Below are 14252 nucleotides of genomic sequence, written 5' to 3' on the forward strand. Positions count from 1 at the left end.
TCTCGGCTGACCAGATGATGTCCCCCGCCTCTCGTGGCATTGCAGGCTGCAGCCTGTAGGTTGTAGCCTGCAGGCTGCAGCCCGTAGGTTGTAGCCTGCAGGCTGTAGCCTGCAGGCTACAGCCTGCAGGCTACAGCCTACAGCCTGCAGGCTACAGCCTGCAGGCTGTAGCCTGCAGGCTGTAGGTTGTAGCCTGCAGTCTGTAGGTTGTAGCCTGCAGGCTGCAGCCCGTAGGTTGTAGCCTGCAGGCTGCAGTCTGTAGGTTGTAGCCTGCAGGCTGTCGATTGCACGATGTAGGTTGTGGCCTGTCGTCTGCATGCTGCAGTGTGTAGTCTGTAGGCTGCATCGGTAGGTTGTAGGTTTTGCTGGCTGCTCGTTGAGCCGGGCTTCGCAGGCAGCAGTGGCACGAGAGGCCAGCTCGGCACTCGTTCGCGTCGCCCTCGGAGAGTTGAGCTGGCGGGGAGGGGGTGGGGGGCTCTGAGTTAATCCGCGTGTTTCAATTTGGACTCCAAAGAGCCGCTGTGGGGCGGGAGTTTGTGCGTGGAAGCGAATTTGCCACGGCATGAACAACGCGGGAGCCGTGAGCAGATAACCGGATTTGGCGGTGGAGCTTTTCTAATTAAGGGCTTAAATTAATAGCCTGGGCCGTTATCAGATGAGAGCGACATTCTTCAGAATTGCTTCATAACCTTTGAATGACAGCGCCGCAAATAGCCCCTCCGCTACTGCTAAGCCCGGAACGTGCGAACAAATAACCAAAAAAATTTAATTAAGAAAATTGGCCGCGCCCGCTCTCTCGCGCGCGTTATTGGACGTCGGAATCAAAGGGAAATGAATTAAACGTCGCCAAGGCAACTCTAACTCGCGGAAAGGAAATCAAATTTCAACTTTGGGGAGGGAGCTTTACATTTCCAGACGTTTTAAATTACTAATGGGGGGGGAGGGGGTAAGGGGAGGGAGCCCTCGACCAACTCGACGGAGCGTGAAAACGCCGAAAGTACCCGAGCTTATATAATGCAGATTACTAATTTAAATTAATTACATCGCATCACATTACCCACTCCATTCATCTTCACTTGTCAAAGCAGAATTAATCCATAACAAGATGAATTTCGGCGCCCCCGTGGATACGCCGCACCACCGCCACCACCGCCGCTGCCGCCGGCTCCGACCGAAGCGGATCGCTCGCTCCTGGGGCGCGATGGAAAATTGGAGCGAGCGGTTCACTCGGCGCTCGGCGAGCGCGCATCCATCCGGCCATCGCTGCGAGTGCAGCCGGGCGGGCCACGGCCGCACTCGTGGCTCCGGCCACGTTTTGAATGACGACAAGGATGACAGAAAAAAAATGCTACGATGATTATAATTACTCACATCGATCGCTTCGACTGAACTCGAGGTGCGCGCGAAAGGCCGCCGCCAAAAAAAATATTGATTTCATTAAAGGGGAGCGGCGTTCGTTTAAAATCCCTCGGCCTAATTGTAAGTGAGAAGCCAGCAACCGGGACGTTGAACTGCGTGCGAGCGATAACGATGTGCCCACGTTCAGCCACGTTCACCGCGTTCGGTCACCGCAGCGCTTCCAGACGCGCTTTTGCGGCCGTCTGGAACGCTCCGACTTCCGATATTGAGAAGCCAACGGAGCTACGCACCTTTAAATCCTCCGGCTTGACAAACTTTTCTTTAGAACTGCTTTTTGTCTTCAGTTTGTCCCGCGTGGCGGTGGTGCTGAAGAAAGTCTCGCATCGAACGGAAATGGCAACGTTTTTGTGAGGGCCAATGGCGTTTAGACGACGGATCGAGAACGTTGTCGGACGTGGAATGAAAGTCGGTTGTGTCATCGTGATACAAACTCCAGGTTGTGTCACCGTGATACAAACTCCAGGTTGTGTCACTGATACAAACTCCAGGTTGTGTCACTGATACAAACTCCAGCTTGTGTCATCGTGATACAAACTCCAGGTTGTGTCACCGTGATACAAACTCCAGCTTGTGTCACTGATACAAACTCCAGGTTGTGTCATCGTGATACAAACTCCAGGTTGTGTCACTGATACAAACTCCAGGTTGTGTCATCGTGATACAAACTCCAGGTTGTGTCATCGTGATACAAACTCCAGGTTGTGTCATCGTGATACAAACTCCAGGTTGTGTCACCGTGATACAAACTCCAGGTTGTGTCACTGTGATACAAACTCCAGGTTGTGTCACTGTGATACAAACTCCAGGTTGTGTCACTGTGATACAAACTCCAGGTTGTGTCACTGTGATACAAACTCCAGGTTGTGTCACTGTGATACAAACTCCAGGTTGTGTCACTGTGATACAAACTCCAGGTTGTGTCACTGATACAACTCCAGGTTGTGTCACTGATACAACTCCAGGTTGTGTCACTGATACAACTCCAGGTTGTGTCACCGTGATACAAACTCCAGGTTGTGTCACCGGGATACAAACTCCAGGTTGTGTCATCGTGATACAAACTCCAGGTTGTGTCACTGTGATACAAACTGCAGGTTGAGTCACCGTGATACAAACTCCAGGTTGTGTCATCGTGATACAACTCCAGGTTGAGTCACTGTGATACAAACTCCAGCTTGTGTCACTGTGATACAAACTCCAGGTTGTGTCACCGTGATACAAACTCCAGCTTGTGTCACTGTGATACAAACTCCAGCTTGTGTCACCGTGATACAAACTCCAGCTTGTGACACCGTGATACAAACTCCAGCTTGTGTCACCGTGATGAAAACTCCAGGTTGTGTCACCGTGATGCAAACTCCAGGTTGTGTCACTGATACAACTCCAGGTTGTGTCACTGATACAACTCCAGGTTGTGTCACTGATACAAACTCCAGATTCTGTCACCGTGATACAAACTCCAGGTTGTGTCACCGTGATACAAACTCCAGCTTGTGTCACCGTGATACAAACTCCAGGTTGTGTCACTGATACAAACTGCAGGTTGAGTCACTGTGATACAAACTCCAGGTTGAGTCACTGTGATACAAACTCCAGGTTGTGTCATCGTGATACAAACTCCAGGTTGTGTCATCGTGATACAAACTCCAGGTTGTGTCATCGTGATACAAACTCCAGGTTGTGTCATCGTGATACAAACTCCAGGTTGAGTCACTGATACAAACTCCAGGTTGTGTCACTGATACAAATTCCAGGTTGTGTCATCGTGATACAACTCCAGGTTGTGTCACCGTGATACAAACTCCAGCTTGTGTCACTGTGATACAAACTCCAGCTTGTGTCACTGTGATACAAACTCCAGGTTGTGTCACCGTGATACAAACTCCAGGTTGTGTCACCGTGATCCAAACTCCAGGTTGTGTCATCGTGATACAAACTCCAGGTTGAGTCACCTTGATACAAACTCCAGGTTGTGTCATCGTGATACAAACTCCAGGTTGTGTCATCGTGATACAAACTCCAGGTTGTGTCATCGTGATACAAACTCCAGGTTGTGTCACCGTGATACAATCTCCAGGTTGTGTCACCGTGATACAAACTCCAGCTTGTGTCACCGTGATACAAACTCCAGGTTGTGTCACCGTGATACAAACTCAGGTTGTGTCACCGTGATACAAACTCAGGTTGTGTCACCGTGATACAAACTCCAGGTTGAGTCACCGTGATACAAACTCCAGCTTGTGTCACTGTGATACAAACTGCAGGTTGTGTCACCGTGATGCAAACTCCAGGTTGTGTCACCGTGATACAAACTCCAGGTTGTGTCACCGTGATACAAACTCCAGGTTGTGTCACCGTGATACAAACTCCAGGTTGTGTCACCATGATACAAACTCCAGGTTGTGTCACCGTGATACAAACTCCAGGTTGTGTCACTGTGATACAAACTCCAGGTTGTGTCATCGTGATACAAACTCCAGCTTGTGTCACTGTGATACAAACTCCAGGTTGTGTCACTGTGATACAAACTCCAGCTTGTGTCATCGTGATACAAACTCCAGCTTGAGTCATCGTGATACAAACTCCAGGTTGTGTCACCGTGACACAAACTCCAGGTTGTGTCACTGATACAAACTCCAGGTTGTGTCATCGTGATACAAACTCCAGCTTGAGTCATCGTGATACAAACTCCAGGTTGTGTCACTGATACAAACTCCAGAGCGGGGGGGGTGGGGGGCGACCGCTGACGCCGCACTTTGTTGCGCGCTTCACCACGCAGCTGCAGCTCGAATCGTCGCGTAATCGCCTCCCCACTTGTGCATCAGATATCCGCACCTCCGAGTCGCACGGTTGGCTCCGTACGACGCGAAAGAAGCTCGGGGCAGTGGAGTCGGGGTGCTGAGGATCCCGAGGGTGGCTCCGCGTGTAGCGACAGCGGTTGTCACGTGATCCACGTCCCCCCCCCTCCCCCCATGGGACGTCTTGGTGCCATCGGCCAGGTGGTTTTGGCAACGGGGTTCTGGTTTTCGATGACTGCGCGGCTCGCCGCCCCCCACCCCACCCCCATCAGTGCCGACGCCTTTCTTCCGGAGCGACGTTCAGGATTCCAGAAGAGGCCTCTGCTGTTTCCTAGAACTCTTAGCCTGGGCGGGCAGGGGCCGTGAGTCTCTGCCGTCACGAAGCCTCCCCCTCGCAGCAGCGCGCTCCGCTAAGGCGGAAGCGGAGCGCTGCTCTCCTGCCCAACACACACTTGCGCACGTGTGTGTACACACATACACACGTGTGTGTGTGTGTACACACACACACACACGTGTGTAAACATCGCCATTCACGGGAGTGCGGTCGTGTCGCTTCGGTTCTCTGCGGTGAGTAAATTACAATATCTTTAAAAACAACGGCACTATGCCTCCTCTAAATAAAATTAACGCTGCAACTTGCAGACGTCTTGGAACGGTAAAGGATTAATTGCCCCGAATTAATGATCAGGTTTTGCACATCATGTCCACTCATATCTGAGGATCATCATTGGAGCCAGACCAAGACACCTCGAGGATTCCTAGGATTCCTGATTTTGTTGTAAGGTTCTGACCCTCCCCTACTGGATATCTGTGAAAAATATCTTTTTAACTCATCGCATTCCTCCATTGTAAATAAATATGATTTTGAATTGCAACGCTTCATAGAGGAAGGCGGCATTGAGGCTCATGCGCTTTGTTAATTTTTGAGGCTCGTGGAGGCATTACTACGTTGTCCGGGGAAGTCTTCGTGTTGACTGCTAATTCACAGAAGGCGTCCATTTAGAGTCGACATTATCTGGTGTTGCTGCGTTGGAAGTGAGCACAAGCGCACATTTGAATAGAACTGTGGCCGTAGAAATAAAAAGTACGTAAAATAAGGTGATGTTTTGTGGCAAGGGGCCTTCTTTGTAGCTCATAAACAGAGAAGCTAGAGAGTCTGTTATGCTCCAATCACAAAGTCGTGTGTTGAGGCAAAATACGAGAGCGTCGCTGCTCTCTTAACGGCTCAAATCTGGTGGGAATGCATTAACATGTCACGTCGTGGTAAGGCGAGACGCGTGTGTATTTCTGGCCCGCGATGATCTAGATCAGTGGTTCTTAACCTTGTTGGAGGTACCGAACCCCACCAGTTTCATATGCGCATTCACCGAACCCCTCTTTAGTGAAAAATAAAATGTGATTTTTTTCAAATTCAAGACATAGATATGTTTTTTACTGGTACACAAAATGAGCCGTGCATGAACATTACCTTGTTCAAAGAATAAAACCAACACAATGCATAAACTCAACAAATTACATACCTGGAAATCAATGTGACTTCTGCTGTTGCCTTTGAGAGATCAGTTCAGATATGCGTGGCTTCACCTTGGCAAGTGCCACTCTCATGTCATTTTCACAGCAAAGTCTGTTCCTTTTCTTCGTTTTTATGTCCAGCATCCTCGAAAAGGATTGCTCACAAAGATATGTTGTAACAAATGGTATAAAAAAATCTAGGGCTTTCTTAGCAATAACTGGATACTTGTTCATTTGTCGACACCAAAACGTTGAGAGCATTGTTGTTCTGAAGAGTTGCTGTTGAACCTGGCTCTGCTGAATTTCAATGATTTCGTCGAGGAATTCATCATTGACATCTGCTGTTTCAACAGCAAACGTGAACGGCTGTCTCACCCATGCTGGATATGACTCTCTTGTAGGGAAATATCCGTCGAGAGACTTTGCAAGCTCATCTAAGTGCGTGGCAATTGTTTGCTTCAGTTCCGTGGATACAGAAATATCTCCGATTCCAGACACATCTTCGATCTTACTTGCACAGTCGTCCAGAAGCGGGAAGTTTGCGAAGTTATTCTCTGTTCGTCGTTTCCATAACGGTAGCTTTTTTTGAAAAGCCTTCAGGTGTTCTTCCGCTTCCATGATATTGACTCCACCACCCTGCATCTGCTGATTGAGATGATTGAGAGCTGCGAATATATCAGCCATGTACGCTAAAATGAGAATGAACTCAGGATTTTTGAAGCAATCTGCATGGCAGTGTTGGTGCTTTTGCAAAAACAGGGCTAATTCCACAGCATGGCAAAAACACGATTCAGCACCTGTCCCTGGGATAACCACCGAATATTAGAATGGAGCAGAAGTACCTCAAATTCAGAGCCCATTTCTTTACACAGCTCACTGAAGATGCGGTGCCTCAGAGCACTTTTTCGCACATAGTTCACACATTCCACCACAGTTTTTAATACTTCTGCCATTTTTGGAGGTAAGGTTTTTGTTGCCAACGCATGCCTGTGCAGAATACAATGCGTCACAATGATGTGTGGTGCATCGGCCTTTACTAGCGCACCAAAACCAGACTTTCTTCCCAGCATGACTGGAGCTCCGTCCGTACAAACTGCAGAAACCATATCCCATGAAAGATTGTTGTCTCTGAAGAAGTCATCCACAAGCTTCTTCACATCGGCTGCCTTCGTTGTTGTTGTAAGAGGCTTACAAAATAAAAACTCTTCTTTTATCATGTCGTCTTTCACATAGCGTACAAAAACAGCAAGCTGGCTTAGATCAGAAACGTCTGTGGTTTCGTCGAGTTGAAGGCTGAATTTTGCCGGGCTTGAAATCAGATCCGCGACTACTTGAGCCAAGATGTCTTTACTCATGTCTTCTATTCTGTCACTGACGGTGTCATTTGAAAGGGGAATTTGTGATAATTTACCTTTGGCCGCTGTTCCGAGTATCAGATTCGCCATCTTTAATGCAGCTGGTTTCACAAGTGTTTCACCAATGGTGTGTGGCTTGCCCTGCTTTGCGATCAGGTAAGCAACTTCGTACGATGCTGTCAGGATCGGTTTGTTAACAGGTACAAATCCAAGAGCAGGCAGAGTGGCCCTTTCATCGAATCTGGCTCTCTTCACCCTGAATTCAGCAAGTGTTGTGTTCTTGTATTCCCCGTCTCCATGCAGCTTCAAGAAGTGTTCCTTTAGTTTTGCCGGTGCAAGACTAGAGTTGCTCAACTTGGCGTTGCAAATCATGCAGATAGGACGCTCACTCCCATCACGTTCCGTGATACATGAGAATCCATGTTGTACATATTCGTCCGACCAGTTTCTTCTTTTGCCCGACATAGTTAGTATGGATAAAATATTAAAGAAATCACACGACGTACGACAACAACAGTTACACGTTGACTACTGAGTACGCACTAAATTCCCCGCAGCGCTGATTGGCCAAGCAGTGTAGCATGATCATCTGCAGCCAGTGATGGCCAAGCGGGCCGTGTGTGTCATCACAAATTTATACAATAATTCAAGTGTGTCCGGACCTCCGTGGCGGGGGCTTTGCCGAACCCCTGAGATCGACTCGCCGAACCCCTGGGGTTCGATCGAACCCAGGTTAAGAACCACTGATCTAGATGCTTGGGCTCTGCAGCCGATTTGCAGTTTGGCGGGGAGTTCCTCGTCGTCGGCCACGCGCTTGTCGCTCTAATCCTAACGAAGATGATGCCCTTTGGGCAGCAACTGCAACCGATTTTAGGCGAAGTAGAACGTCGCGATTTGTGATTTTACCCCCCCCCCCCCGCGAACCGACGAGAGATCCTCTCTCTCTGTCGCTGCTCGATTTTATCGAGCAGAGCTCGCGCCTGTAGTCGCTTTATCCTAATGGCGTTTTTGCGTATTAGCGCCGGCGTCTGGGAATATGGCCGTCGCTTATCGGCTCGCGCGTCACGTCGCGAAACGCAATCCGCGGAAGATAGCAACGAGAGCACACGCTCGGCAATGTGGAGGTGGCGGCGGTGGTGGTGACCTTTCCCCACTGCCTGTCATTTGACATCCACGCGGAGGTGGAGGGGGGAGGCGTTGTGCTGGACCAGTGCGGGAGATTCGCGTATGCACGACGTTGCATTTGAGCGGTGAAATCTTATTCATATTCTTGGTTCTTTCGGTAAAGTCACGTAGAAGGGAAACAATAAAATAATAAAAATATAAAACAATAAAATTCTCACGACGCTTTGACCGCAACACAAGCAATCATCATCAGGTGTGAAAACCACAACAAGAAAATTTGAAAAAAAGTGACGCATATTTTAACGTTAGCACCACGGAGAGAGATTTGACAGTTTGTTCAGATGGTGAAATCTTACGCGAGAGCTCGACTCGTCGCAGGCGGAACACCAGGTGAGCACTCGCGCCGAGTGTCCCGAGTAGGGGCTGTGTCACGATCCGCAGTCGTGGATTCGCGCCGATTCTTGCGCTTACAGCGCGCGCGGTGGAGCTGTTTACGGAGCGATGGGGTGCCGCGGTGGCGAGATGTTATTTCCCTCGCCTAATTAGCAAGGAAGGCGTGGGTTCGATCCCAACCCCTGAGGCCTGTATATTTGGAGTTTGCATATCTCTCTCTTCACGTGGATTTTTCTCCGGGGCCTCCGGGTTGTTCCCTCCGCACTTAGAACCAACATGCAGTTAGCCGCTTCGTGGAGCTATCATTTGTGGCGGCCAGGTCGCTTCTGAAAAGCAGCTACATCGCTTAGTGAGCCTTAGCATGCAAAATCAAACAAAGTTTAGTTTAAATAGTTAAAGCTATGCTCGCCCTCTAAGCAGCGGAGAGATCCCAGTGCGGGCCGTGAATCCACGAGGGGAGGACGTCGCGAGATTTGCGACGGGATCTTCGCTCGGGGGGGGGGGGGAGGGGCTCCCTTGTCCACCCTTGTCCACCCGTGGCCTCGGTGATGCTACTCCATCCATCCCCCGCGAGTGCCACCTGCGCGATCGGTCGGATCGGCCACCTCGTGGATTTCGCCGATCGCTGGCGCCGCTCGAGCGGTGTCTATCGAGCGTGGCGAGCGCAGGTGCAGGTGGTGACGTGGGGCGCTCCCCCGGGGCATTGCCTCGCGTCTGCTTTGTCATTAACCGCACGGGGGGGGAACTCCTCTCGCACGCTTTGGAAGTTGGGGGAGGGGGGGCGCCTGGTTTTTCGGAAAATGAATGAAAAAAATCCCTACGGCTACGTTGACGATTGGAGAGTGGTGGGGGGGGGGGGGGGCAAGTGGGGTTTTACCGCTCATTTAATAAAAGTTGGTTCTGTTCTCAGAGGTGGCGTCTGCTTCTACATAGTCATGGCCTTTTGGGGCGCTTATATTTTATTTTACTTCTGATAACTCAAGTGGGCTTTACCTGGTAAAATGAAATGGAGTTTTTTCTTTTACAAAGTCTTGAAGGTCAAGTGTCGACTTTGTAAGGTCTGCGGAGGCAGCGGTGAGGTGTGAGGGCTTGTGCGGCATTGACTGCGAGGACCTCTTGACAACAAACTAAACACAACAACAACGAGCGGATCTAAAGAGATGCGTTTTAAATCTAGATGATTTAAAAGTGCGTAGCTCCGGTGGCCTCCTAATATCGGAAGTAGGAAGAGCGTTCCAGACGGCCGCAGAAGCTCATTTGAAATATTGCGTGAATATGAATGTCGTGAACCCACCCCACTACTCAACACAGCCAACTAGTAAGGGGTTTATACTACTTAAGCACACCGGTGTGTTGGAGAGTAAACCCACAACATTTACAATTTTAGTTTTAGTTTTTGTTTGAGATTTGCTGATCTTTCATAACAACAACAAAAATCCAGAAAACGCATGTCAAAAATGTTATAAATTGATTTGCCTTTTAATGAGGGAAATAAGTATTTGACTCCTCTGCAAAACATGACTTAGGTCTTAGTACTTGGTGGCAAAACCCTTGTTGGCAATCACAGAGGTCAGACGTTTCTTGTAGTTGGCCACCAGGTTTGCACACATCTCAAGAGGGCTTTTGTCCCACTCCTCTTTGCAGATCATCTCCAAGTCATTAAGGTTTCGAGGCTGACGTTTGGCAACTCGAACCTTCAGCTCCCTCCACAGATTTACTATGGGATTAAGGTCTGGAGACTGGCTAGGCCACTCCAGGACCTTAATGTGCTTCTTCTTGAGCCACTCCTTTGTTGCCATGGCCGTGTGTTTTGGGTCATTGTCATGCTGGAATACCCATCCACGACCCATTTTCAATGCCCTGGCTGAGCGAAGGAGGTTCTCACCCAAGATTTGACGGTACATGGCCCCGTCCAATCGTCCCTTTGATGCGGTGAAGTTGTCCTGTCCCCTTAGCAGAAAAACACCCCCAAAGCATAATGGTGTTCTTGGGGTCATAGGCAGCATTCCTCCTCCTCCAAACACGGCGAGTTGAGTTGATGCCAAAGAGCTCCATTTTGGTCTCATCTGACCATAACACTTTCACCCAGTTGTCCTCTGAATCATTCAGATATTCATTGGCAAACTTCAGATGGGCATGTATATGTGCTTTCTTGAGCAGGGGCACCTTGCGGGCGCTGCAGGATTTCAGTCCTTCACGGCGTAGTGTGTTACCAATTGTTTTCTTGGTGACTATGGTCCCAGCTGCCTTGAGATCATTGACAATATCTTCCCGTGTAGTTCTGGGCTGATTCCTCACCGTTCTCATGATCATTGCAACTCCACGAGGTGAGATCTTGCATGGAGCCCCAGGCCGAGGGAGATTCACAGTTCTTTTGTGTTTCTTCCATTTGCGAATAATCGCACCAACTGTTGTCACCTTCTCACCAAGCTGCTTGGCAATGGTCTTGTAGCCCATTCCAGCCTTGTGTAGGTCTACAATCTTGTCCCTGACATCCTTGGAGAGCTCTTTGGTCTTGGCCATGGTGGAGAGTTTGGAATCTGATTGATTGATTGCTTCTGTGGACAGGTGTCTTTTATACAGGTAACAAGCTGAGATTAGGAGCACTCCCTTTAAGAGTGTGCTCCTAATCTCAGCTCGTTACCTGTATAAAAGACACCTGGGAGCCAGAAATCTTTCTGATTGAGATGGGGTCAAATACTTATTTCCCTCATTAAAATGCAAATCAATTTATAATTTTTTATATGCGTTTTTCTGGATTGTTTTGTTGTTATTCTGTCTCTCACTGTTCAAATAGACCTACCATTAAAATGATAGACTGATCATTTCTTTGTCAGTGGGCAAACGTACAAAATCAGCAGGGATCAAATACTTTTTTCCCTCACTGTATATATAAAACACGCTTGCGTTTTTTTCTTTTTAAATCGTGTACGGTTTGGGATCGCTTCTCGGCGTGGGATTGGCTGAAGGACCGTTGCTCGTGGTGTCTCCGTGGCCTCGATGTTCACCGCCGCGTGTCGTTGCCCCCGGCTACGTTCATCCCCCCCCGGCCCGCCGCTGCGCCACCGCTCCGTTCGGTGTACGCTGCCAAGGTCCCCCGCTCGCTCGCTCGCTCTCGATGGCGGCTAACTGCTTATTCGTTCTCCCTCTCTCGCTCTCGATGGCGGCTAACTGCTTGTTCTTTCTCCCTCTCTATCTCTCGTGCAGGATGTTTGGGCACAGCGGTGCGTGCAGCGCGTGCAGCGTCTCCATCCCCGCCAGCGAGCTCGTCATGCGCGCACAGGGCAGCGTCTACCACCTGAAGGTGCAGTATGGAGAGGGCACCGCACACAGAGAGGAGGGCACCCCACACAGAGAGGAGGGTACCCCACACTGAGAGGAGGGTACCCCACACTGAGAGGAGGGCACCCCACACAGAGAGGAGGGTACCCCACACAGAGAGGAGGGTACCCCACACAGAGAGGAGGGTACCCCACACAGAGAGGAGGGTACCCCACACTGAGAGGGTACCCCACACAGAGAGGAGGGTACCCCACACTGAGAAGGTACCCCACACAGAGAGGGTACCCCACACGGACAGGGCACCCCACACAGAGAGGAGGGCACCCCACACAGAGAGGAGGGTACCCCACACAGAGAGGAGGGTACCCCACACAGACAGGGTACCCCACACGGAGAGGAGGGTACCACACGGAGAGGAGGGTACCACACACAGAGAGGAGGGTACCCCACACAGAGAGGAGGGTACCCTACACAGAGAGGAGGGTACCCCACACAGACAGGGTACCCCACACTGAGAGGGTACCGCACTCGGAGAGGAGGGTACCCCACACTGAGAGGGTACCCGACACAGAGAGGAGGGTACCCCACACAGAGAGGAGGGTACCCCACACAGAGAGGGTACCCCACACTGAGAGGGTACCGCACTCGGAGAGGAGGGCACCCCACACTGAGAGGGTACCCCACACAGAGAGGAGGGTACCCCACACGGACAGGGTACCCCACACGGAGAGGAGGGTACCCCACACGGAGAGGAGGGTACCACACACAGAGAGGAGGGTACGCCACACAGAGAGGAGGGTACCCCACACGGACAGGGTACCCCACACAGAGAGGAGGGTACCCCACACAAAGAGGGTACCCCACACGGAGAGGAGGGTACCCCACACAGAGAGGAGGGTACCCCACACAGACAGGGTACCCCACACAGAGAGGAGGGTACCCCACACAGAGAGGAGGGTACCCCACACAGAGAGGGTACCCCACACAGAGAGGGTACCCCACACAGAGAGGAGGGTACCCCACACAGACAGGGTACCCCACACAGACAGGGTACCCCACACAGACAGGGTACCCCACACTGAGAGGGTACCCCACACAGAGAGGAGGGTACCCCAGACTGAGAGGGTACCCCACACGGAGAGGAGGGCACCCCACACAGAGAGGAGGGTACCCCACACAGAGAGGGTACCCCACACAGAGAGGAGGGTACCCCACACAGACAGGGTACCCCACACTGAGAGGGTACCCCACACGGAGAGGAGGGTACCCCACACAGAGAGGGTACCCCACACAGAGAGGGTACCCCACACAGAGAGGAGGGTACCCCACACAGACAGGGTACCCCACACTGAGAGGGTACCCCACACGGAGAGGAGGGTACCCCACACAGAGAGGAGGGTACCCCACACAGAGAGGAGGGTACCCCACACACAGAGGAGGGTACCCCACACACAGAGGAGGGTACCCAACACAGAGAGGGTACCCCACACAGAGAGGAGGGTACCCCACACAGAGAGGGTACCCCACACAGAGAGGAGGGTACCCCACACAGAGAGGGTACCCCACACAGAGAGGAGGGTACCCCACACAGAGAGGGTACCCCACACAGAGAGGAGGGTACCCCACACAGAGAGGAGGGTACCCCACACAGAGAGGAGGGTACCCCACACAGAGAGGAGGGTACCCCACACAGAGAGGGTACCCCACACAGAGAGGAGGGTACCCCAGACTGAGAGGGTACCCCACATGGAGAGATGGGTACCCCACACAGAGAGGAGGGTACCCCACACAGAGAGGAGGGTACCCCACACAGAGAGGAGGGTACCCCACACAGAGAGGAGGGTACCCCACACAGAAAGGGTACCCCACACAGACAGGGTACCCCACACTGAGAGGGTACCCCACACGGCGAGGGTACCCCACACGGAGAGGATGGTACCCCACACAGAGAGGAGGGTACCCCACACAGAGAGGGTACCCCACATGGAGAGGAGGGTACCCAACACAGAGAGGAGGGTACCCCACACAGAGAGGAGGGTACCCCACACAGAGAGGAGGGTACCCCACACTGAGAGGAGGGTACCCCACACTGAGAGGGTACCCCACACAGAGAGGATGGTACCCCACACAGAGAGGATGGTACCCCACACAGAGAGGAGGGTACCCCACACAGAGAGGAGGGTACCCCACACAGACAGGGTACCCCACACTGAGAGGGTACCCCACACAGAGAGGGTACCCCACATGGAGAGGAGGGTACCCCACACTGAGAGGGTACCCCACACTGAGAGGGTACCCCACACGGAGAGGATGGTACCCCACACAGAGAGGAGGGTACCCCACACAGAGAGGGTACCCCACACAGAGA

General features: G+C 51.4%; 1 protein-coding gene across 1 annotated transcript in view; it reads left to right on the plus strand.

Annotated features, from left to right (window-relative positions):
• The window catches only part of LOC116953090 (LIM domain transcription factor LMO4.1-like), a 47728-nt gene that overhangs the window by 21117 nt on the left and 12359 nt on the right, over positions 1–14252 (plus strand). The window contains exon 3 of the mRNA XM_076074874.1: positions 11810–11906. Coding sequence (XP_075930989.1) covers positions 11810–11906 — 97 coding nt within the window. The remainder of the gene's footprint in view (positions 1–11809; positions 11907–14252) is intronic.

Source organism: Petromyzon marinus, chromosome 50 (assembly GCF_048934315.1).
Source record: "Petromyzon marinus isolate PM22_M1 ecotype Great Lakes invasive population chromosome 50, UKy_Petmar_22M1.pri1.0, whole genome shotgun sequence".
In the NCBI taxonomy this organism is placed as follows: Eukaryota; Metazoa; Chordata; class Hyperoartia; order Petromyzontiformes; family Petromyzontidae; genus Petromyzon; species Petromyzon marinus.